The sequence below is a fragment of the Gopherus flavomarginatus genome, chromosome 4 (assembly GCF_025201925.1).
Source record: "Gopherus flavomarginatus isolate rGopFla2 chromosome 4, rGopFla2.mat.asm, whole genome shotgun sequence".
NCBI lineage: Eukaryota > Metazoa > Chordata > Testudines > Testudinidae > Gopherus > Gopherus flavomarginatus.
In genome coordinates this window covers 43,111,963-43,138,241 of record NC_066620.1, presented here as the reverse complement: position 1 = coordinate 43,138,241, position 26,279 = coordinate 43,111,963, and the positions used below count along the sequence as shown (strand labels likewise).

The 26,279-nt window shown below is 39.0% G+C and overlaps 1 protein-coding gene across 4 annotated transcripts in view; it reads left to right on the top strand.

Annotated features, from left to right (window-relative positions):
• Positions 1-26,279, top strand: part of EML4 (EMAP like 4) — a 273,784-nt gene that overhangs the window by 210,661 nt on the left and 36,844 nt on the right. For all 4 annotated transcript variants that reach the window (XM_050951783.1, XM_050951784.1, XM_050951785.1 and 1 more), the window contains 10 exons: positions 1,465-1,614; positions 3,181-3,250; positions 4,660-4,770; positions 9,821-9,916; positions 14,696-14,830; positions 15,047-15,182; positions 20,021-20,172; positions 24,819-24,944; positions 25,094-25,225; positions 26,194-26,261. In XM_050951783.1, coding sequence (XP_050807740.1) covers positions 1,465-1,614; positions 3,181-3,250; positions 4,660-4,770; positions 9,821-9,916; positions 14,696-14,830; positions 15,047-15,182; positions 20,021-20,172; positions 24,819-24,944; positions 25,094-25,225; positions 26,194-26,261 — 1,176 coding nt within the window. The remainder of the gene's footprint in view (positions 1-1,464; positions 1,615-3,180; positions 3,251-4,659; positions 4,771-9,820; positions 9,917-14,695; positions 14,831-15,046; positions 15,183-20,020; positions 20,173-24,818; positions 24,945-25,093; positions 25,226-26,193; positions 26,262-26,279) is intronic.

Genomic DNA, 26,279 nt, shown 5'->3' with positions numbered 1-26,279 from the left:
ACGTGTGGCTTTGGCTATGGGGCTAAAAATTTCAGTGTAGATATACAGGCTCGGACTGGAGCCCAGTCTCGGGGGCTATGTCTACACTACAGCTGGGATCAACACTCTGAGATCAATCCACTGGCAGTCGATTTAGCAGATCTAGTGAAGACCTGCCAAATCGACAGCAGATCTCTCTCCAGTCGTCCCCTGTGCTCTGCCCTCGACGAGAAGGTAGGATAAGTTGACGGGAGAGCTTCTGTCATCAACTCCCCATGGTGTAGACCCCACGGAAACTCAACCTACGATACATCGACTCCAGCTATGTTATTCATGTAGCTGGAGGTGTGTAGCATAGGTAGACCTACCATGGTAATGTAGACATAGCCTGAGATTCACTCCTGGGTTTCCCAAGCCCGAACATCTTCATGGCAATTTTTAGCCTCACACTCCAAGCCCTGACAACCCGAGTCAGCTAGCTGTGGCTGTGCCATAGGTCTTTTATTACAGTGTATTCTCCATACTTTCCTGGGGGATACAGAGGAGTGAGAGGGTGCTGAGGTGGGAAGTTGTCATTGATGGCCAGGGTGATAGTGGGGAAGGTATTTTAGTAAATCTTTTTTTAAGGTTTTATAGATGTTATTTTATATTCTGGTAAAGAAAGTATTTTTAATTGTATGTAATTAGCCTAAGGATTGAAATAGGAGCAGATAGGGTATATTAAGTAAACATAACCTCCTTTCACAGGACACCAAGCAGCTATATGGTAACTAGGTTTAAGTACTGCTGAACAAGGTTGGATTTGAAATTGGTAAAGGCTCTGTATCCCATTATCAGCACAGGTACCCACCTCTCCCGCCGATCTCCCACACCCCTCGACTTAATATGGATTGGGTAAATGTACCTATGCAGCCCTACGTTGTTCTTTGGTCTTATTTTTTAATGACTTTTTTATATTTAAAGTTCCATTTCCCAAACGATGGAGCTGCTTTGCAGTATTTTGCCTTTTTCTGAGAAGCATTTGGAATTTTCACACACTTGTTTTAAGAGGCCCAGTGGAACTGATACACTTGTACTCTGGAATGCAAAAGTACAAAGTCTGCTGTCTGATGCAATTCTGTTGCTGTGAAACACTTTAAGGCAGTACAGTGAGTGCTCTTATTAACCTAATGAAATTTCACATTTACACTTTATAAACTGACACTGTTTCATTCTTCATACTTCTGCATATTTTTATGTATGCTTTCTTTTTCTGTTAATGGGCACAACTTACAGCATATTGGTTTCCTGAACTCTTTTGCATGTGCAATATTTTTTGTTAAAGCTACATATTAGTGCAAATGTAATGAGGATAATGTCTGGTTCAGAGGTTCACAAGGGAAATTAAAAAGAAAAAGGTATTAACATTTGAGAACTCCACAGGGAAGCCTTTTTAAACTGATCCTCCTAAGCTATTTTATTAAAAACCTTGACTTTTTAAAAAAGATATGGGTATCGTGGAAGAGATTGTCGAGCCAATGTATACCTCCTTCCTACTGGAGAAATAGTATACTTCATAGCATCAGTAGTTGTATTATTTAACTATGAAGAGAGAACTCAGCGACACTACTTAGGTCATACAGACTGTGTTAAATGGTTGGTATATAACAACTGATTATAAATGCCTGCGTGTGTGTAAATATACCGTAATTTATTGTAATGCAACTTCATATTTATTTAATATCCTCAAACTGAAGAGAGGTTTATTGCTTTATTATTATTTTGTTATCATTGTCATTTTTATTATTTTCCATCACAGCCCTGCTTGGAGGCCCTGATCAGCACTCCACTGTATTAAGCACTGTACAAACACATGACAACAAGACAGTCTCTGCCTCAGAGAGTTTACAGTCTTGGATTTAAACAAAAAGTGATGGAAATGCACAGACGTGGGGGAGCAGTGTAGTACAGGCAGGAATAGCAGCGTAAACTAGCCAGGATAGTGGTCAAAGTGGTCATCAGCCAAGTCAAAGCCAGATGGGAGTGATTTGCAGACATTATGGCAAAGGTAGGTTTTAAGGAGGATTTACAAAAGTATGAAGTTGGGTAATGGCTTTGCAAACTTTGATAGGGAGTTATTCCTAAGGATTAATGCATAGCCTGGGAGTCAGCACAAAGATGGTCATATGGAAATCAGACAAGCAGACAGTCAAAGCTAGTATCATTAGCACAGCAAAGGCAATGGTTGACTTTGATTAGATGTCCTATTGGAAAAGTATCGTAGGTTTATCTGGTGGAAGGCCATAAAGGTGAGAAGAATGTTCGATGTGTTGGTGAAGTGGTCTTTCTGTCTGTACAAAATATGTTGTCGAGACCCTTATTGTTTTGTGACTTATTTACTGTAATCACTTCCTATGGCCTGGATGCCTCCAATCTTGCCCCCTTTACATTCAGTCAGGATATTGTTCTAGACTGATCTTCCTGATCCATCATTCTGACCACATCAGCCCTCTGTTTGCCTCCCTCCACTGGCTCTCTCATCTTACTGATGTTACAGAGAAAATGGATGAGAACTAAGTCAAAGATGACACCCAGATTATGGGCCTGAGATTCAGGCAGTGTGCTTTCAAATTACTGTATCTGGGGTGTTTTACACCTACTAGAAAGTGGTATAACATGCACATGAACAAACCATGCCTTATACCAATTTATCCTTCTACACTAAGAATTGTCATCAGTGTGACTTCATGGGTGGCTCATCACCAAGGGCTGAAATATTTATAGATGAGCCCTCAGAGTCCTGATCCCAGTGGTCTTTTTTGGTTCATGGCTGCTCTATGCAAAAGTATAATATAATGGTCATAAATAGATCCAGATATTTGCCAAAGGAGGCTAAACTCTTTAGATAACAGAGACCTAAACTAGTATGACTCAAAATTTGTCAAGACTGTCTCATTGAAAGTCTGTGGAACTTAGGATCCTAAGTTAAGTCATTTTTTTAAAAATAAAACTTAGGCTCCTAAGTCACTTAAGCACTTTAGAAAATTTTACCCTAAATCTTTTCTTTACTCCTGTGTGCATATTTTGTGTGAAACTTCTGTTCACACAGATAAAAGGACCACAAAATAACATCTCACTTTGAAGAGCTGTGATGGCAAAAGCAAGGAATTAGAATGTTGAATATCCCTAACAAATATCTTCCATGTTGACATTATTTCTTAGCCTTGCAGTTCATCCAGACAAAATTAGGATTGCAACAGGACAGCTAGCTGGAGTGGATAAAGATGGAAGGGTGAGTAATAGAGCTGCAGAGGAATAGTTTCTTGTTTGAAAATCAGGATAAAACATACATAGTTCATTCTTTTCATCCTTCGATCCTCTATTTATGATTTTTGTATGTGTTATGTTTAGATATATATTTAGTTTTCCTGTTTTTAAGGTGACAGTGAATTCCTCTAGCATAAGAAAATGAACACAAATCAAATACATAACTGCACATTACAAAGAGCAGAAGTTTATAAAGCCTTTTTTCATGTGGTGTGCATCACAGATTTCTGCTTCTCTCTCTCACACAAATGTGGAATTTGCAATCAGCACAAAGAGGGCCATAGGACTCCCATGCTTACTCTAGTCAGTCTTCTCCACAAGGAAAATGATTCTGACTCAAACTAGAGGCCCTCATGTACTCTTATGGCCTTGAGGAAAAGGAAACCTAACTTGAGGGTTTGGCGAGCTGCGCAGCAAGTTCACCCAGCTGAGTGAGAGTACCCATAAATAGTCCTGCATATGGCTGTTAAACTACTCTCTTGGAATTTAAACAACCAGTTCATCTTTACTAAGTTGACATCACTAGTATGACATACAGTAGAATTTTATAATGAACATCTTCCAAGTAGTAGATGCACTGTAAATAAGACCAATCCTTGGACTTTGCAATTCATCCCATTTTGCTGCAAAGAAAAATTGTGATTTTATTGTTGGTATTGTTTACAGTTATGATTTCCATTGCACGGTTGTTGAAGTAATCCTTTTCGAATTGTTTTCTGTCAACATCATGATTTATTATCTTTTTGTGGTGAATACTGACTTTATTCTTAAGCCATACTAAGCCATTTCATCATGGACTGTGGCCTTGTCATATATGTGAAACCAAGCAGGTTTGGGCCTGGATATCACTTGGATGGAACATCACCATGGAAAAAGCTGCAGCAGGAAGGGGGGTGTAGGTGATTCAGTACTCTAACCTGAATCAGTTCTGAAGCATTAATCTGATTCGATGCTAGGATGCACTGCAACACTGTTGAATGTGCCATCTTTGTATGAGATAAAACCCTGGATGAGTGAGTGGGTGTGTGTGTGTCAGGATATTGGCCAAATTTTGACTTGGGTATTTTACATTTTGCCTTACATTTTAAATTGAACAAATGCTACTCTGTTTCCATTCCAGAGGTGATAGGTAAAGCAGTCGCTGTACAGAAGTCTGTAAATCTTGCCTAGAATCCATTGAGATTAAAGGTGCTATATAAATGTAAGGTGTTACTGTATAATTATTTTTCTTCACTTCAGTCAATATTTACTTTACAGGTCAATAATTCGTGGTGTTGACATCAACAGAAGTCAGTATCTGCTTAATGTAAGATTAAATCTGCATGTGACATTTTAGCCTTCAGTAACAGTTTTTATCAAATTGCTTTTACTTAGTCTTTGCAGCCCCATGTTAGAGTATGGGACTCAGTGAGCCTGATGACACTGCAGGTTATTGGCCTCGGCACTTTCGAGCGTGGAGTGGGGTGTCTGGATTTTTCAAAAGCAGTAAGAAAAAAATTGCATTTTTTTAATAATTTACCATACTGTATATAAGTCAGACAGAAACACCTGTAAGTGTTATATGTACTGTGGTTTTCTAGCTGAACTACCTTGGGACTGAAGCGTGTTTGGAAAGTTAAATGCATTGCATTAAAACAACTTAGGGCAATGAAAATAGTTCTAGGAAAAACCCCAGGAAGTTACATGTGTAAAATAGTGGCAGCAAAATAGCACAACCAATAAACAGTTTACAGGAAATATGTAGAATAGAAATTGAGAAGTCCGTACTGCATTTCTGTTTCAACACATGTTGAAAGATTTGTTTCTGTGAGGAAGTTCATGAAGATGAATCTTGGCAAGTTCTGATGCAAAGTATTAATTTTCTCCCTGCATTGTACTAGAGTTTAACCTTAGTACAGGAAACAACAAAACCCTTGCTTGCACCTCTGTCTGCTTAAGAAATAATGTCTTATCTGCTCCTCTTAATGGCAAGCATAAAGGTTTTTAAAATGTAGACCAAATACAAGCAATCTTGTTATCTAGGCCATCAAAAGTTTGTGACCAGAAAAATTGTTAATAACTTTAAGCAAGCTGTTTCATCTTGTTAATTTTGACTATTATATAAAACAAATATAGATTTTGCTAAAATCATTTGTCCAGCCTGGCCTGCATTTTTTTAATGGAAAAAGTCTTATCAAATCTGCTGAATATGGATAAAATATTAAACTCTGGAATACCTTTTTCATTTCAAAATCATAATTCTGCTTCCCATAAGATTTGCCAAATATGCATACATTAATCATTAGTTTCCCTTAAGTACACCCAACCTGAAAAATTAGTCCAAAGCAGTGATTCTCAAATGGATATTGACCCCGCTTGTTGAGAATCAAATACAGTGAATTCTGTGCCTTGTAGATGTGGAAACAAAGGGAAATAGAAGATGTTGCTGTGCTGCTCAATCTGGTATCTCCTCTCCCCATCCCTTCCCACTTCAACACCGTCTCTATTAATGGAAGAGGAAGCCAGCTGCCATCACCTGAGAACAGAGTACAGTTGGGTTGGGAGGAGAAGAGAGAAGTGCTATCCATAGGAGCTTCTCCTTCTCACCCCACAGCCGACTCTCGCACATTCCAGCCCACTGATCACCCAAGCACTCACATCAGGCCCCATATTGTTGCAAGCAGCCCATGGCAACCAGCCCCCACCTGTCAACACTCCATGACCTGCTCTACCTCCTCTACACCAGTCTTCTGACCTAGTGCCCCATCTGTTTCCATCAGGTTTTCCCCATCCTCAGCAGTTGAAATCAGCTATGGTTTTTTTGGCAATTGCACAATTCTGTGACTGTGGATAATTCATGGCAAGAAGCCATGCCTAGGTTTTGTATCTTAGCTGGGAAAATTCTGATAAATACTGAATTAAAGAATCAACAACTCCCTGTTCCAATTAATCTTTCATTCTCTCATCCCATACCTCTTCTTCAGGCAAAGGCCTGTGCAAAAATATAGACCCTTCGGCGTACCTTGCCAGGTCAATGAGGAAAGTGACTTCTGGAGTCCTGTGTCAGAGTGGTTTCTCAGCTGTTGCCTGATCTAAACAAAGTTTGAAAGGGTTTCCAGTAATTGGAAATCCAGAAAATGGAAGAATTTCCATGTCATAATCTTCTTCAAAGAGGAAATAGCAATAATCTGCCAGATTATCAATATTACGAGGCAGTTTCTTGAACAGAAGAAATAATAATTGATTGCTTGAAAGATGTTAGCACTTTGCCCTTGCTTAGGGAGGTACTGATTGTGTCTACCAATAATAGAGCCAATGTCCCACCAGCAGGATTTTATTTCTCAAATTACAGCGCAAAGCTTCCCAATCACTCCCGAGAACCTTACGGAGTGAGTCTGGCTGAATAAAAGAAGCTAATCAGAGACAACTTTGTTTAGTTCATAAGAAACAATTCTGTATCAGGGTGAGACAAACACAATCTGACCTGTGAATTGGATAGAACGTTCCTCACAGTGAGAAGCACTCCAGTGTGTGTGCGTGTGTGAGAGAGAGAGAAGGCGTAGCTCAAATTAATCAGATGGTCTACTAACCAAAATGATTCTTTTAATCGGGACTTCCTAGATGATGATATGCTGGAGAAGTGTGTTTCTTTACTTCCATCATGGCCATGGCATAAGACTTCAAAATTCTTTGTCATGATTTATAAAAATCACAAAATAGAGTTTTTGTCACCAGCGCTGTAGCTCTTCTAGCATGTTTAATCTGTTGCAAATCATCTGAATACTTAAGTGAACTGCTAAAAAGGTTGGGAGGGAAGGTGTGTGTATGCACCACCACAAGAGTAGATGATGATAAAACATAATCATAAGATCACCCTAGGCTATTAAGATTTGCCCATCTGTTGTACAATATTCTCCTCCAGAGATTTCAGAAATCTAATTGGTTCCATTAATCTGAGGGTAGCACAATAAAATAGATTTTCTACCCCAAAGGTGGTGCCTAATCTCAAAGTAAATGAAGTTCATGCTCTTATTCTGGCCAGGTATAATCTTTACTCCTCAAGTCACCTGTACTATACCTAAAATAAAATCCAGAGTGCAACCAGCTTTATGTGTAAATCTGTGAACCACCTGTGACTTTTCTGTGGTTGTTAGAGGCCAGGACATCTTGAGTCAACCAAGAAGAGTCATTGGTCTCATGGAGATAATTCAGCCAGGATAATTAGCCTCAGTGATTCTAAGACTAAGTTGGTTCCATGGTCAAATTTAGGAACTCAGCCTAGATACAGAGGGTGGGCTGTACACAACTACTTAGTCCCATGTCTATATTGTTCTATGACACTTACACTAGTTGGCCATGCTGAAACATACCCAGTTTTGAGATGATGGTCTGCGTTTAAGATTACATGCAGTAAGCACAGCCACTCCACCTCCTCAGCCAGCCTGTGCCTCAGGTTGGATTTAGTATCTCCTTGGTAATTAGCCCAGATATCTCCTCAGTATCACAGCAAGTTTTCAGTAATTCATTCCTTGTATTAAACTACAGAAGCTGTTGTGGAAGGTCCCTGCCTCAACCAGTGGTCTGCATTCTGAGATAATTCCCCATTTGAAACCAGTGGGGCTGATATCCAATTTCAGACACCTAGTCTAGCCCCCATTGGTTTATTCTTTCATATCTACCATTGTCCATCATTACAACAATTGAGGGACGTAGGGCTCCAAATTACTTCTTCCCTTCAGGTTTTTCATATCATCATCCAGTGGCAGCATTCTCAACTCTCACATCCATCATAATGTGATTTTTAAATAACGAAACCTGCCATAAGTGTGTATGTATAAGGACCTCCTGGTAGGGTCCCAAAGATGTCATCTCCTTTTATCCCCAGTTTAAAAAAAAAACAACAACCCACAATTAAGAAATTAAATAAATAAAACAGACTAAACTGGTGCTTAGTTATGCTACTAAAATTAATATTGTTAATGATGTTTAAGCTATGCCCTCAAGAAGTGACAAAAAACTTTGCTGTTAAAAAGAATAAATGTTCACCTGCCCCAGCATGTTGTCGAAACAAAGTAGTACCGTTTAAGACAACACCATTATTTTCTCCAGCTCGTTATTGCATACAATTATAGCCCACAGATCTGTAAAATGCTATTTCAGTGTCATATGTTCACAGCCTCTAAAAGGCCTCTCTTATACCTGTAATAGGTTTCACTCTTATTTTCTAAAAAGTAGAGAAAAATGCCATCAAAAAAATCTTAGAAGAACAGTAAGGGCCAGCATCCATTTTTGTTAGTGCCATTTTGCAGCTGCAGCTTAGACCAATTAGGGCCAAATTTTCAGGTTAGCCATAATCTAACAATAACACATAATTTTAAAAAAATCATTTCACATCCCAAACATACCTGTCATATGGTTCCTTATAGGGACAATAAGCAGGAAATACCATATGGCCATATTGTTCTACCAATCCCACTAATCCCAGTGAGAGCAGCGCATGTAACCAAAGCAAGAATAAGGCCTCTTAGTTTAGTTTTGTACACCTAGCATTCTGTTTCAAATTCACTTTTAAATGGAAATTGTACTGTCACCTGGAAATTGTCATAATCTGTTAGTGAATGTAGTTAGGACTCTAGGAACAACATTTAAAAGAAAAAGAAGGCCCCAAATCTGTTCACCAATGAGCATATAAATGCCTCATTTTTATGTGGTGCTACAATAATAATTCCCCCAATGTTCATTTGTAAATACTGCATATTTTTGCCCCAAGGAACCTGGGCCTGTCTTTTAAAATTTGGCCCTAACTATGTTTATCGTTGATTCTTTTTATTCAGTAACTTCTTGTTGTGAAACATTTACACTGTTTACAGTATGTAAAACTTAAATCCTAAATTGCCTGCTACTGCAGATGGAGAACAGAGATTTAAATTTGATACCTAGACATGCTCTTACTTTGATATTGTATTCTGTGCTTCAGTTTTCCTGTCTGCAAAACGGATCTTCTAATAATAATTGCTCTGAGGTCTGAATTGGCTATGTATACATGGCTTTGAAAATATAAAACAAGATATATATGCTGTGTGTTAATATTATTGTTACAATTAAAGAAATGAACCAAGAAAGTTACCTGTTCCATATGAAACTGACAAAGAAAATACTTTCCAAATGGGAAGGGACGAGTGCGGTAGATGACAAAACATTTTGTATTTTATGCTTCCAACACAGTATTGCAAACAATAGGGTTAGAAAGGTATTGAAAGGTGGTGATGAGGGGGAGTTGACAATGCCTGCTTTCAAATTCTACCAGAATACCATCTAAAGTGTGGTTCATTTGTTTATTGGGAAATGATATTAAGCTGAATTTAGATTTCTCAGTTCCAAGTATAAAGGAAAAAATCCAACTGTATTAAACTGTTGCTTATTCATATAGACACGGTATTTATTTGTGCATTCTAGTGATTTTGAAATACAGTACTGCTGTGTTTGGTTTTAAATCTTACCTTATCCTGTTTCAAAATGTGATATGACAGCACTGTCCGTGGCTTTCTTTTTAAAGGATTCAGGTTCTCATTTGTGTGTGATTGATGACTCTAACGAGCACATGTTGACTGTATGGGACTGGCAAAGGAAATCAAAGGTAGCAGAGATAAAGGTAAATAGGACACTTTGCTTAAGCAAATATTCTGATATATAATTTGTACAGCACGTGCAGTTTATTCTCATGTGGCTATCTATATATGTACCTGGTGCACTGAGAGGCACAAATCCAAAGAGCGTCTTCTATCACCCAAGAAGCCCCAGTGTATAGTATAACTCCACCACACACTATTTGTTACTGACTTTATATATGAAAATTTGAAAAAAAAATTAAATCAAATTTTAAAGGGTTTGAAGTATAAAGACAATTAAAAGCAAAGTGACTCCTTAGCAGGAGAAAAACTTTTTTCATTAACGTTTTTTCTCTTTGAAGTACTGGGAAGTTTAAGGGGCCAAAGGATAAATAAAATTTGCAGCTGGTTTTTTAACCTGGCCCTTCTATGTTTAGCCAAAATCTACATGCGGGAAGTCTTACTCTTACACTGTCACCTGCCTGCTGTCTATCAGCAGCTTTCCCATCCTTTGTTTGGAAGCCATGAACATATCCATGAACATAAGATAAGAATAAGTACTTTAGAGCTGATGCTGTAGCAGTCAAAACTGACTACTGAGAGGGATTTTCTGGCTTCCAGTTCTCTGATATTTTGATTTTGCCGTTTGTTTTCATGGAAACTAATGTTGTGTCATCAAGATACAGTTATGTTTGAAAATATTACTGTCCTGATTCTGCTTTCACCTTTGTTTTATACTGCTCTAGCTCCATTGGTCTTGGTGGAGTTTCTTCTGTTTTATACCAGAATCAGATCTTAAGTTTTAAAATATTTACCATATGGCACTACAGTATTTTTCTCTTTTCTAACCCTTATTTCCTTCTGAAATGAGAATAGAGCTTAAGGTCAGAAAAGACCATTAAATCTTCTGGTCTGACCTCCTTTACATCAAAGGCCATAAAATGTCACCCTTTTACCCTGTATTGGGCCACAAGTAGTGTTTGGGTGTAGCATATCTTCTGGAAAGACATCCAGTCTTGATATGAAAGCAACAACAGTTGGAGAATCCATCACTTCTGTAGGTCAGTGGTTTTCCACCACGGAGTTGCAGAATGTAAGGCACTGGGTCACGGCAGTTCTGGTCAGCACCGCCGACCGGGCCATTAAAAGTCCCGTTGGCGGTGCTGCCCAGCTAAGGCAGGCTAGTCTCTGCCTGTTCTGACACTATGCTGCGCCCAGGAAGCAGCCAGAAGCAGGTCCAGCTCCACGCTCTGCACTCTGCTGCGCAGAGCCACGTGTGCACCTCTGCCTAGGAGCCAGACCTGCTGCTGGCCACTTCTGGGGTGCAGCACGGTCCACGTTGCCAGCACAGGCAGGAAACCTGTCTCTGCACCCCGGCTGCGTTGCTGATTGGGAGCCGCCGGAGATAAGCCTGTGCCTGAACTCCTCTTCTCCTGCCCCAGCCCTGAGTCACCCCTCAAACATGGAGCCCCTTCCTGCACCCCAAACCCCTCGTCGCTGGCCCCACCCCAGAGCCTGCACCCCCAGCCCAGAACCCTGACCACCTCCTGCACCCCTGCCCCAACCCGGAGTCCCCCCAAACTCAGAGCCCTCTCCTGCACCCCAAATCCCTCATCCTCAGCCTGCACCCAGAGCCCTACTCCCTCCTAAACCCCAACCCCCTTTCCCCCCCCGAGACCTCACCTCAAACCCAGAATACCCTCCTGCACCCCAAACCCCTCATCCTCAGCCTGCAACCAGAGCCCTGACCCCCCATGCACCCCAAACCCCTGCCCCAGCCCAGAGCCCCACTCACACCCTGAATCCCTCATTCCCTGTCCCAGCCCGCACCCCAACCCTCTGCCCTAGCCCTCAGCTCCTCCCACACTTCAAACCTCTCATCCCCAGCTCCATTGGGTCATGGGAATCAACAATTTTCTTCAACTGGACTACCAGAAAAAAAGTTTGAAACCCACTGCTCTGGGTAGTTTTCTCCAATGATTTATCATCCTCACTGTCTCTTGTTTTTTTAAAAAGTGCCTTAGTTCCTATTTGGATATGTCTGGTTTCAACTTCCAACTATTCTACCCAGTATTTTCTCCCCATGAAAGTACTTATACACTGTATAATCAAGTCACCTCTGTTTTCTTTTTGCTAAACTAAACAGATCAAGCTCTTAAAGGCTGTCACCATATGGCATTTTTTCCACTCTTCGAATAATTTCTGTAGCTGTTTTTCTGCACCCTCTTCAATTTTTCCAACATCCTTTTAAAATGTGGGCAGCAGAACTAGATGCAGTATTCCAGTATCAGTCTTACCAATGCCATACACAGCGGTAAAGTCACCTCCCTGTTCCTACTTACTACTCTCCTCTCTATACATGCAAGGATTGCTCACCCCTTTTTAGCAGCAGTATAGCACTGGTAGCTCATGTTGAGTTGTTTGTCCACTATGACTCCTAACTCCTTGTTGAGCATCAGTACTTTCCTGGATACAGGCCACCATTCTATTGTTCTGACCTGCATTCCTTGTTCCTAGATCTATAGGTTTGCATTTGGCTATGTTAAAACACATTTTGTTTGAATGGGCCTAGCTTTCCAGGTGTTCCAGATCACTCTGAATGGCTGCTCTTGTAACAGGGCAAGCTCCTCTCATTCCCTCACTAACAGTCTCTGGATGTCTGTGAGTTATTGTTAACTCTGCCAAGACACCATCACAACCCCTATGCACCATTTCTACCTGCCCCCTGTCCTTCACTCCTCAGCCCTTTCTCCAGGGAGAGGAAGAGGAAACAATTTCTCCAGCTGAAGAATTCATTTCGCCTGGGCTCTGCTAGCCCCCTCTCTCTCTCTCTCTTTCCTTTTGCATTTCCCTCTTGTGCTTTTTAACTATCTTCCCAGCTAATGCTAGAGTTAGCTCCCTCAACCCACAGTCTGATTAGGGTTTACTCCATTCCTAAGTCAAGTCTTCTCTTGAGGGGCTAGCTAATCAGTGCTTAAGTGTCCAGAGTATTGGGGCGGCTGTTAGCTCTCAGGGCTCTTTCACAGCCCTGTCCTTTGTGTCATCTGCAAATTTTATCACGGTGATTTTATATTTATTTCCAGACCATTGATGAAAATGTTGAATAGTGTCAGGCCTACTGCCGATCTTCACAGAATGCCATTAGAAACACCCTCACTCAAAGATGGTTTCACACTGAGAGCTATTATTTCCAGATATATCAATTATCCGGTTCTGAATCCATTAAACATAGGCTTTATTGATATTGTATGGTGCTAACTTTTAATCAGATTTAGATTAAACATTATTTTGCTCAGGATTGATGTCAGACTAACTGGCCTGTAGCTACCTAGGTCAGCCTTCTCACCCTTTATGAATATTAACACAACATTAGTAGGCTTCCTGTCTTCTGGAATTTCCCTGGTATTCCAAGATTAATTAAAAATTAACATCAGCAGTTTCAAGTGTTAGTTTAAAAAAACCTCTCTATATTTTATAAATGCTTTTGATTTCTAAATTCTATAGTACTTCAGTCCTGGAATCTGGCATCTTGAGTGTTTTTTTTTAATTTGGATGATGATTATTATTTCTTGGAATGCAGGCAAGTTGTGCTCCAGAGTTTCCATTTGGGGCCCGATGCTGCAAGTTGCTGAACCACTTTCAACAGCCATTGGCTTTAGTGGGAGTTAAAGGTGTTCTGCATTGCTCAGGAGGTGCTCTGCACCTTTCAGGGTTGAGCCCTAAAATCTAATAGTTATATGATCTGAAGTTTGTGTGTGCATACATGATTATGTCCATACTTGTGTGGTTTCACATATGCAGTGAAATATCATTTAAGTTGCCACTGGTGTCCAACAAAAATCACTATGGTCTTCTAATGACATTGAATAAGAATTTATTAAATACATATGGTGATAGTTGGAATAGTCTCATGGGTCCTTATTCAGCAAAGCATTTAAGCATATGCTTAAATCCCATTGAAGTCAATGCTTAAATGCACATACTTTAAGATAAGCAAAGATGTGATTAAGTGCTTTGTTGAATCGGCACCGGAGATTGCCTTCTAAAGGTATTTTCTTGTACAGGTTTCACTGAACTTATTACTGGATAGCAGATGATTATTACCTGAAAAATTTGTAAAAAAAAGAATCTGTTGTAAAATATCTTATTAGTAAAATGAAAGATTCTTTTAAAATTAATAAAATAATACAATTCACTTAGCTATAACTATTCCGTACAGGTACATCCAACTTGTGAAAAGTCCCAATCTATTTATAATGTCACAAAGGGGCTGTCTTTATTATCTGTGTGTTACGTAGTTTTTTCAGAGCAGGGGGGAGGAACGAAAGAGAACTTTTACAGGATTTCAGAAAATGAGTGAACTTAAGACAAGTGTATTATGATTGGCTGAGTTACCTCTATCATAAATCCATTATCCAAAACAGTGAGATGCTCATATATGTCTTGAAATGAGACAGCAGCAAGTTTTTGTTTATTTCATCCACAAAAAGTCTCTTGTGTTTTTCCTGTTTTCTTTTGCAAAAGGCATTCTTAGAGGGGGGGAAAGAATGCTATGCCAAAGAATCATTTCAGATTTAATAAAACCTCTCTTTCTGGCTAAAAATCTTATGAAATCTTTCAGAAATGTAAAAGACAACAGCAAACTAATATATATTCTTATCCAAACAGATCTGTGTGTATGTTTTTATATATATACATTTACACTCACAATACTCTATATACTCTTTTATCTATGTAAAACTGTGTGTATGTAAAATAATAAATTAATATCCATCTGAATAAATATTCCATTAAGCTCATGGTTTCTTTTATTGTTTCTATAGACTACAAATGAAGTTGTGCTTGCCGTAGAATTCCATCCAACTGATGCAAACACAATCATAACTTGTGGCAAATCTCACATCTTTTTTTGGACCTGGAGTGGCAATTCACTAGCAAGAAAGCAAGGGATTTTTGGGGTAAGAAATACTTTTGCGCTAGGCCAGATTCATAAATGAATACAGTTGGAGTCAGTTGAGTTAGCCACTCATACCAGCTATGAATTTGGATCACTGTCCTTATTACACATGTTGGATGGAGAAATAAATTATGAAAACTAGGAACTATTTTTATACATGCATGTGTGCATGTGTCTGCACAATTATAATCTAATTTCTCTTGCTGTTCCATTTCAGAAATATGAAAAACCCAAATTTGTGCAGTGTTTGGCATTTTTGGGGAATGGAGATGTGCTCACTGGAGACTCAGGTGGGATAATGCTTATATGGAGCAAAACTACTGTAGAATCCACACCAGGAAAAGGACCTAAAGGTACAGTACACTCATAGTTAATCTTGCAGCATGGTGGTCTGCAGAAAACATATGTGCAAAAGATTGTGTTAGGATGACAAATAGAAAAATAAACCTGTCCATAATATGTACAGTGCTTTCTTTTTTGAGTTTTGCAACAGTTGTCATAATTGGGCTTGATGTTTAAATTCCATGCCCTGTGGTATGCAGGCGGTCAGACTAGAAGATCATAATTGTCCCTTTTGGTCTATTAATCTGCTTTCTTTTTCATAAAATTGTATTGCAAAAACAAACCATGGTGTTAATTGGTTTGTCTCTTTTGTGTCATTATGCATATGAAAATGCAACTTCACTCCCAGCTACTGCTAGAGTCATTTGTTAAAGACAGGGAGAAGTGTTCTATTTTATCTGGGATTGCAGCCATAGAAATGTCTATAATCCTTCCTAGAGTGACAGAACTATAGAGGGGGATATGATAGCTTTACCAGAGGGTCGAACCCTTAGCAAATGATAAGAATGATTGTCATGACATTGCACCATATGGAATGTCATCGAGAAATTCAGTGGTATAAATGCTCCAGTATGCAAGGGTGCCCAGCCTTTTGGACCCAAATGGCTAAATTGGCTACATGCTAAGCCCCCAAGAAATGCTTGTAAGTTGCTTATAAATTTGCATAATAATTTGTATTAAAAGTATCTATATATGACAATACCATTTGCTTATATTTGTATCTTCCTTGATAGGAGTCCAATCTTAGACAGTGCTGAGCTTCCACAACTCCCATTGACATGCCCATTGACTTTACACCTTGCTGGAGCTGTTCAGCACCTTGCAGGATTGGGTCCAAAATGAATAGAAAATATTTTGTTTGAATTTCCCAGCAATAAAAATGATGCAGTTAATCAGACTTGTCCTCACCCTATAGTTTCAGGGAGGCTGCAGGGTCACTTTTTTAGTACTCCATGAACTACATTTGGCTCTTGACACATGCATTGTGAAACCTTTAAAGTCTCAAATGAATATCAGTCATAAAGAAAGCTTATGTTAAGAGGACCTGTACATAATGAAAAAAGTGTAGTACAGAAGTGTAGAAGTTACCCAAATAATAATAGTTTCTAACTAAGCAGGTGCTCAAATCCTGACACTAAAATATACTTTAAATCCCATTTGATTTGGCATTTGGGTTGAACTTGTTTTTTAGGGTGAGCTTTTTGTTCAATTAAAATAAAAGAAGAAAAATGAATTGCTACTAGACATATGGAGAACTGGCACTGTTGAGCCCTCAGGTAGCTTCTAAATTCAAGGATAATTATTTTACTTAGCAGCTATTTCAAACACTCTGTTTTCCTGGCATACCAGTTTAAGTCAGTCATGTAAGAAGCAAATCTTTAACTGCAAATCTATTTTTGTAGGTAAATCTAAATCTGTTTTAAAAAAGAAACTAGTTGAAATGGAAAAATAATTAAGAAAATATTAAATGTTTAGTTCATTTTATAATGTCTGTGCAAATAACTTTTGCCATGATCATCTTAAAAAGTTTTTGCCCACGATGGCTGGAGTATTTCATACGTGGGCTTAATTGCTTTAAAAAAAAATTAGTTTACCATGTTGGATTGGTGATGGGCTTTCACCTAGGACCCCTCCCGCCCCCTCCTCTCCACTTTTTTTTTTTTTTTTTGGTGGGGTGTGAAACCAGATTTTAAAAACCTCTGCTTTTCTTAGTTTTTAAGAAAGTATTTGAAGCTCTAGAAACTTGCCTTTTTATATTGCTTCATATAGCAGGTGACAATTCTCATCTATTTGAGCGTCTGTGCTCAAAATATAGTCTTTGAGTAAATATAATCGCACAGTAACTGCCAGCTATATCCAAGATCATTTTTTCTTGTTTTTTGTATTTTGAAACCATTTTTGTGAGAAAATTGTTCACACTGGTAATTGAAAGGCTTCATAACATTTTCGACTGCATCTTAGGGTCAAATTAATCAGGAAAAATCAGCTAGGCCTACAAAGTTCCAAATACTACTATATATCTGACACAGTCCCCTTTCGCAGACATCTAGAAAATGTACCCATTTTGTACTGACCCATATGGAACAATTTGAAATGCTCTTTGTGGCTCATGTGCCTTGCCTAGCCTTCAGGCCAAGGGTTTATTTTAAAAATGCTCACATAAGAGTATGTTATACATCTGTGCATAAGGCAACATCATAGAACAGCAGACATTTAAGAGAAACCTAGTTCTTCAGAAGTGAATAACAGTCTTCTAGAGGTTAGCATCTAGTGATTAGAGGATGGGACTAGAGATTGGGAGTTCTGAATCTTATCCTAGCTATGCCACTGAGTGACCTTAAGTCACTCAGGTCAACATTTTCAAACTTGTGTGCCTAAAGTTAAAACTATATTTAGGAATATTTTCAAAAATGCAGCCCTAAAGTGGGAACTGTGGGTGACCAGCATCTCTGAAAATCAGCCCAACTTCATTTAGGTGTTTGATTTTAGGAATCAAAGTTTGAAAATGTTAACCTTTGTCCCTCATTTTCCCCCTTTTGCAAAGTAATTCCTTACCTCCCACTGTATATATAAGCATTATGCAATGTTACTAAACATTGGCCAAAGTTTCCAAACTTAGGTGCTTGATGTTAGGCTCCTAATTTGTATATTTAGACACATACATAGCAATGGCCTAATTTTCCAAGATGCTAAGTGCCAATAAATCCCGTGGGCGCTCAGTACCTTTGAAAATCAGTCCGATTTAGCAGGGTACTTATGCCCACTTCACATGGCATATATCAATATCAAAGTGGCTCTTGATACAGTCTTTAGATCAGCACTTTGGTTCACACAGAAAGGATTTGGTGTTCCAGATATTCTGCTGAATCTGGTGCATGATCTTCATACACCCGGTACTAGTGAAAGAGTGCATGTAGGTCCACAGCTTTTGCCATGTTTCTGCGCAACCTCAGTTGTGCAGCAGGAATTCATTCTTGCCCCAATAGTATTCAGTTTAGCTGTCGATTGGATATTTGGATTTTCTGCCTCACATGTCAGAAACAAGATTTGTCCAGAAGTGTTCACCAACCAATACTATGCTGATGATACTGCTTTGATTTTGGAGAAATCAGAAAATTTCAACTCCACCCACTAAGGTCTACAAGATGCCACCCACACTACAAGTTTGAATGTCTCATGCCAGAAGACCAAGGTCCAGAACCTTGGAGCTGGGCCACCATAACTCACAGTGCAGGTGGGATCAAATACCATGGAGAGCATTGATGAGTTCATCTATGTAGGCATCAAGCAGAGTTCAAACAGACACAGCAAACCAAGTGTTCTTCGAGAATAGGTTTCACCGCCTCCTGCATGAAGTCCATGTCTTGCTTACAGATGCGAAAACATTTTTGCGGTGAGACCGAGTTTGGGATCTATCAAACCTGTGTACTACCTGTATTGTCATATGAGTTGGAAACCTGGACACTCTTACAGGCAGACATGGAGTAGCAGACACGTTTCATGTGCACTGTCAGCACCAAATCCTGTGCATAAAGTGGTATGACTTTGTGCCAAATGTCATAAGCTCAGCGATTTGGCCTTCTTTCAGTCACTCATTATACTCAAAAGTGGCATTGCATGGTCTTTGGCCATGTCACACAAAAACACCCAAGCACAATGGGTTCTCAAACTCTACATCAATGCACAAAGGAGTGTATGCCCTGACCCTACCTGGCATCACCCACAGTGTGCTGCTTCAGAGATTTATGGATTCATAGGATTGAGCCTGGCCTGTGAACTTCACTACACAGTGCCTGGTGCTACACCATCAACCATGGTCATTCTGGCTAGTGCAATGGTCATTGGTGGACTTAAGCATGTTTGATTATTTGATATGCAGGTTCCTAACTTTAAATGGAACTACTATTAAAGTTGGGCACATGCTTTAATAACTTACTGAACTGCGGCCTAAATGTAGACTTTCTAGCCTTACTTTAAGCAGCCCTTTTTCGAAAATCTCAGCCCCAATTCTCAACATTTTAACCATTATTATTACTTATTACTGTTGTCTCCCTAATTTAGTAAATTAGATGAAATTGCACATTAGAAAGTTATGAACTATAGCTACTAAAGTTAATTTCTAAAGTAATCATACTACCATTTTTTGGTGAATTCTTAGTCTCTTCTGTTTGAAGAAGGCATGCAGGCACAGCTGGAAAATGAGAATTCTCCTCTTTTCTGCTTTCACTGTGCCTTTTTAACTATCCAGTCCTATTCATCCTACCTTCACTAGAATCTTAGGAGGTAGATCCTTTGCTTGGAGCACCTATTGATTGAATTTCAAAATAGATCATAATTGATACACTGAAAGTTTTAGGTGAACCAACACCAGTAGCAGTTTCATATGTTCTGGAGACCTCACCATAATTGATTCACTTATTTTTGTCCTCATAAGACTACAGACAAGGATTCTTGAAGGGTCACATTTGCCAAAAGAACTTAATTCTTTACATTAGCTGATAACACGATAAATTATTTCCCTCCCTAGTTCACAAAGGTAATAGTTAGAAGCTTCTCTTGCCCCTTTTGCGAAATGCTTTCCCTCAGATAGCAGCAAATTCAAAAAAATTTTAGTAACAACCTCACAAAATAATCATACAGGTGAGCAGACCTTTGTTTTATCTTCTAGTTTTCTGTAAGAAAACACTACCACCTTTTGTCTGTAATACTCACTGGAACAGCCTCAAACACCCAATAGCATTTCTTATTGTACAGTGCCACTTAGTTCTTGTTCCAAATGCAAAGTTTTGTGAAATCCAAACTGAAAAAAAAAATGAGTGGCATTCATTATATTTTTTCATGATTGTAGGTGTATATCAAATAAGTAGACAAATCAAAGCTCATGATGGCAGCGTGTTCACACTATGTCAAATGAGGAATGGAATGCTGCTAACTGGAGGTGGGAAAGACAGAAAAATCATTCTGTGGGATCATGATCTGAACGCTGAAAGGGAAATAGAGGTAAGAGAGGAAGCACGATCCCTCCCCCTTCTCCTCACCCTCACACACTTAAGTCAAGATACTGTACATAAGGAAAAAATCAGTAAATCATCAGAGTCTGAGATTACAGTATTTCATTACTTTTTTGGATTATTTTTTGCTGTTTTCCATTTACAAATCCAGTAGTTAATTTATATATATATATAAAAAGAGATTAAGCCTCAGTATAGCTTTGTATTAACTATAAATGATGTTCGGATACTAATCAGGAAGGGATGATCAGAAATTTCCAGTTTCTTCTCTGAGCCCTTCTTGGCTAGATTTTACTATTCCCTTTAACAAAAAAAAATAATATTTAGCAACACCTATCTTCCAGTATCCTCACAACAAAATTGCCTCTTTGGAGAGAAAAATATGGTTCTGGTCAATAGCAAAGTAACTGAGATGTAATGTCATCACATTTTCCTGTAAACTGTCGGATAGCTAATGTCCTTTACATTTGATAGATTGCTTACAGAATATACAAGAATATTTTGTACCTAAGAAATAATGATTGGTGTGAGGAGGTTATTTTAATATGTTACTTTAACAGTCATCTGCTTGATCACAATTATTTACCACCATTTCAAAGTATGGTATCTGTGCACAATTTTGATACATAGCAAATCCAAGCAAATTGTGATTACTTCTCTAAAATAAAAATTGCACTTTGTGATATTTTAAAACAGGTGTAACAGCCTGCCCCGGTACGCTATAGTGACAAAGGTACAAGGAATAGTTTATCCCTTTTAGAAAGTCTTTATAATACTGCTTTGAATTGTATTTTCTGTTTAATCAGTATCAGCTTATCACAATGATGAATTCACAGCATTTTGGGAAACTAAATGTAGCAGTTAAGCAAATGAATCCCCACAATCTTTTTTTAAAAAACTTCCTTGAAGCTAATTAATAAGTGTATCTAATAAGTAAACACCGAGAGAGAAATTTCTGTTATACTTGGTAAACAGTAATTTGAGCAATATTGATCATCATCTCCACATTCCCTTTGCTAATGTGCCATGAACTTTGTACATAGTAATTATTTTGTGTTGAAAAATCCTGCCAGTACCCTGAATAAATAACTTTCATAGTGATGATTATTTTACTTTTATGGCTTTTACTTTTATTGTTCAGATTAATAATTAAACAGAAAAGGAGTCCTCAGAATAGGACAAAATATAGTAAAATAGAACAGCATTGTATAATACAGTTTAAACATACAGTAAATAAAAATTATTATAGGCCAAAGTAGTTGCTGACAGAGCTCATGAACATCTATCAAAAGTTAATAAAATAAGGATGCATATGCTAGAAACAACACAATTTTTCTTTCAGATTTCCAGTGTCTAGTGTTTAAAAATTCAAACATCAGCTTCTGTGTGTATAATCCAGTGTGGACAACCTGCGGCCACACGCAGCCCACCAAGGTAATCTGATTGCGAGCCGCAAGATACTTTGCTGACATTGACCCTCTGCAGGCACCCACTACCCAGAGCTCTAAATGACCACAGCTCTCTGCTCCTGGCCAATGGGAGCTGTGGGGAGTGGTGGCTGAAGGCAAGGGGCCACGGGCACGTGCTGGCTGCTGCTCCCCACAGCTCCCCTTGGCTGGGAACAGAGAACTGCTGCCACTGGGAGCTATAGGGGGCAGTGCCTGCAGACGGTTAATGTCAGCAAAATGTCTTACGGCACACAATCAGATTACCCTTATGGGATGCATGTGGGCCACAGGCCACAGGTTGCCCACCACTGGTATAATATCTACCTGCATTAAGTCTTAAGGAGCTGCAGTAACATTTTCTAAAGCATCTAAGTCACCTCCAAGCCTAAGTCCCACTGGCTCCTAAGTCATTAAAGCACTTTTGAAAATGTTACCCTCCTCTTTATTATCACCATGTATTTTTAGACAAATTTTCCTATCCTGCAAGTAGCTTGTTTGAGCATGCTAGATTCTAATGGATCTTTGACATTAATAGCTATTTTTTTTAATTAAACCATAATTTACTTATAATGTTGTGACATATATGACACATAATACCCTGATTTTTTTTCAAAGATGCTGAGCACTCTCAACTCCCATTGACTTCCTTGGGTATCTGTGGGCATTGTGTGTCTCTGTATGAGACCATAAGGTGACAGATGTATTAGAAATGCCCAAAGGATTGCCTTTTTTTTTAAAGAGGAGTGTGTGTGCGTGTTTGTGTATACATGAATAGATAGACATACAATAACTTAAAAAGTTGAAATAAGAATTAATCAGCCTTATGTGCCTGTGTTGGGGCTGAACTAAACTATAAAGATCTGTTTGCTCAGAAGATTTTCAAAAACATAAATTGTCCCAGTTCACATTTAACTTTTTCTGCAGAGTTCATATGTTGAGTTAACTGCCTTTATTTATCAAAGCAAAATGCACATTAGGGCACTGATCCTGCAAACTGTTACTGAACTTTACTTAATTGTACACACATCACTGAGATCAATGAGACTATCGACATGCATAAAGTTGAGCACCCACCTAAGTGTTTTCGGGGATCTTATATATATTCTTGGGTGAGAAAGTGGGGAAACGTTTTTACAGAATGACGTATATATTGTTGATTTGAGGTCAAGTCCTTGTGTATGTGCCTCACCTGAGTGAATAAATGGGCTGGGGTTAGGGTGGTTCTTGACATCAGTCAGGATGTGTGGGGAAGGCAGGGTGCGGGAAATAATCTCTTTCAGCAAAATACAGCTCCTACAGCAGCCTCATGATTAAATTTCAGATTTATTAGTGTACATAGGTAGCAAGCACCAGTTGAGAGGTATGTCTTTTCAAAAACTGGTGGAAGACAATTGTCTTACAGTGCTCCATCAGCAAGTAAAGACTCAGGGTATGTATGCACAGCAGCTGGCAGATATTATTCCCAATGTGGGTAAATGTACATGTGTTAGGTCTGCTCAAACTAGTGCATAAAAATCACAGTGTGGCCACAGCAGCACGGGCAGCAGTTTGGGCTAGCTGCCTGAGTACAAACCTGCCTGACCCCCTTGGTATGTACCTGGGCAGCTCAGCCAAACTGCTATTTGTAGGCATTCATTTGGGCAGAGCTAGCTCATGTATGTCTACCTGAGCTGGGAATTACACCTATCAGATGCTATATAGATATACCATTAGGTGTGACTGCCGGATCCTCATATCATCAAACAATTACAATCCATATTCGACAGGGACCACATCCTGAACAATCTTTCCTGAACCCTTTCTGGCCTTCCACACCCCCTCCCCCCTGCCTCTCCCAGCACATCATCAGAAGCAAGCTCCCCACACACCAAGTCAAGGCAGCACCTGACACTGAACAATAGATGCAAAACTCATAGACATTATCTTCACTGCTATGATGATCAGACCCCCCACCCCATGACACACCTTTCAAGATCTATGGTCTACACATACCTCTCATGTGCGGTGTACCTTATCCAGTGCACTATTTGCCCCAATAGCAACTATGTGGGTGAAATCAGACAATCACTATGCTCTCTTGAATGAATTCACAGAGAAAAATGATAGACGACAAAACCACCACATCACCTGTGGGTGAATACTTTTCACAAAGCGATCACTGTATATCTCACCTCTTGGTCCTCATCCTCAAAGCAAACCTGCACAGCACTTTCAGAAGATGAGCCTTACATTCATAATGTTGCTAGAAACTAAAAATCATGGACTAAATAGAGACACTGGAACTATGGCTTGTTACACCAATCTATAACCGACTTAACACCCCTCCCCCCTGCCAACTTTTTTGTCTTTTTCCCCCCAGACTGGAGAGATGTTAACGGCCACTTCTCCTTGAATGCACTCTGGAAATATGTATTATGCAAAACAATCTATTCCAACCTGTATTTAGCTGTGAGCTCTGAGTACATTTCCCAGATCTGATGAAGAGCTCTGTGTGGCTTGAAAGCTTGTCTCTCTTACCAACAGAAGCTGGTCCTATAAAAGATATTACCTCACCCACCTTGTCTCTCCAATGACCCCTTCACTAACATTCCCACACTTTCAGGTTTTCAGAGGGTGGTGTGAACAGTCTCTTCTTCCTGACTTCTTTTGGTGCTGTTCCTTAAGGCAGACATTAATAGTTTCATTAAATAAAATAAATATATGGAGATAGAACTGGAAGGGACCCTGAAAGGTCATTGAGTCCAGCCGCCTGTCTTCACCAGCAGGACCAAGTACTCATTTTACCCCAGATCTCTAAATGGCCCCCTTAAGGATTGAGCTCACAATGCTGGGTTTAGCAGGCCAGTGCTCAAACTGCTGAGCTATCCCTCCACCCCCCAGTGTTGTGGTGTCTGTGTTCCCAAACCTGTGTGCTGGCAGATCCCTTTAATTATTTCTAGTGAGAAAATGCATAAATATATAACATAGAACTGCAATTAAGTTTGTGAGTGATCTGATTAGACTGTGTGAACTCAGCTGCTGAATGTGGTCAATAGCCTAATGTCAAATAGGTTGGATTATTCCATTTTAATTGGAAACTGCATCTCCCGTTGATTATTGTTTCATGATACACTACACTAATTGTGTCCTTCAAAGATGAAAATTGGTAGGTGTTAAGATTTGCCTTTACAGAAATTTGTTTTCCTAGGTTCCTGATCAGTACGGGACAATCAGAGCAGTAGCAGAAGGAAAAGCAGATCAGTTTTTAGTTGGCACTTCACGAAACTTTATTTTGCGGGGAACATTTAATGATGGTTTCCAAGTAGAGGTACAGGTGAGCACAATATTTTGCTTACTGCAAATTCAAACTTTTCCTCTGGTATGTTTTTTCTCTCAAGACCTGAATCAAGAGACTTGTGCGGGGAAGGGTTACTGATGTATGTCTTGGAACTATATGAAGTAAATAATGTGTTTCCTTTTCAGGGTCATACAGATGAACTCTGGGGTCTGGCAACACATCCCTTCAAAGATTTGTTGTTAACATGTGCTCAAGATAGGCAAGTTTGTTTGTGGAACTCTGTGGACCACACACTAGAATGGACCAGGCTGCTAGATGTACGTGAGCTTTCTTCTAATGGCATTGAGTTTAAAAATAATAATTGGAGCGAAAGTACTTAAAATGTCTTTCAGAAGCATTTGAAATTAACATATGTAGCTTATCCTCCACAAACAGGCAAAATGTGGGAAACCGTAACATTAAAATGGCTAGTTGGAAGGTGTCCTGCCTCTGGAAAATATAAATATGGGTTCAAATAACTCAGTAGTATCTAGCACCTTGGCTAATTTTAATAGTGAACTGTCAAGTGCTAAGGAAATTAAACTTGGGGACGTGTGTGGAAACATCTCCCCCTAAAACACACTCACTCACAGAAACTGGAAAGGTGGGAGTTTGTATAATACTTGCAGGAGCAAAACTGTGAATGATGTGTTTAACTGAGGCTTTACTTTTCTTGTCTTGTCCTTTTTTTTTTTAAGTCAGTTCAAAGCTTTCTTGAATAGAACAGAGTTATGTAAAAGATTCTATTCTTGTAAAAGTCTCCATCAGACCATTAAAAATAACAAGCTTAAATAAGCATCGTTCTACATTTTATAATGCCATTACTTAGTGATGGGAACCAGGACTCTGCTCATGAACCCAATTTTTTTTTTCATGAATAATCTTTGTACAGTCTGAACAAGATCTTCGAAAAATTTCAGTTTGGAATGCTCTGCTTTAGCAGTTTTCCCTTTTTTCTGTATTTGTACATAATGTACTGATTTATCTTCTCGTATTACCCACATGACTGTATGTTTTGTGGCGGGAACTTTGTCTTGTTTGCCTGAAAGTCGTGGCAATATAGAAAAAATAAATACTGTAATAATCAAAACTGTGCTGTGAGTTAGACCTGGCCTTCCAGAATTGACTCCACTTTACTTCTTTTGTCAACTAATGTGAGACTTTTTAACATTGCTTAAACATAAGGGAGGTTGTGAATATTAATACATTTGATATTAAGTCATATAACTACACCTTTCTCTTGCAGGAACCAGGACACTGTGCTGATTTCCATCCAAGTGGAACAGTGGTAGCAATAGGAACACACTCAGGAAGGTAAATATATTTTGGTTT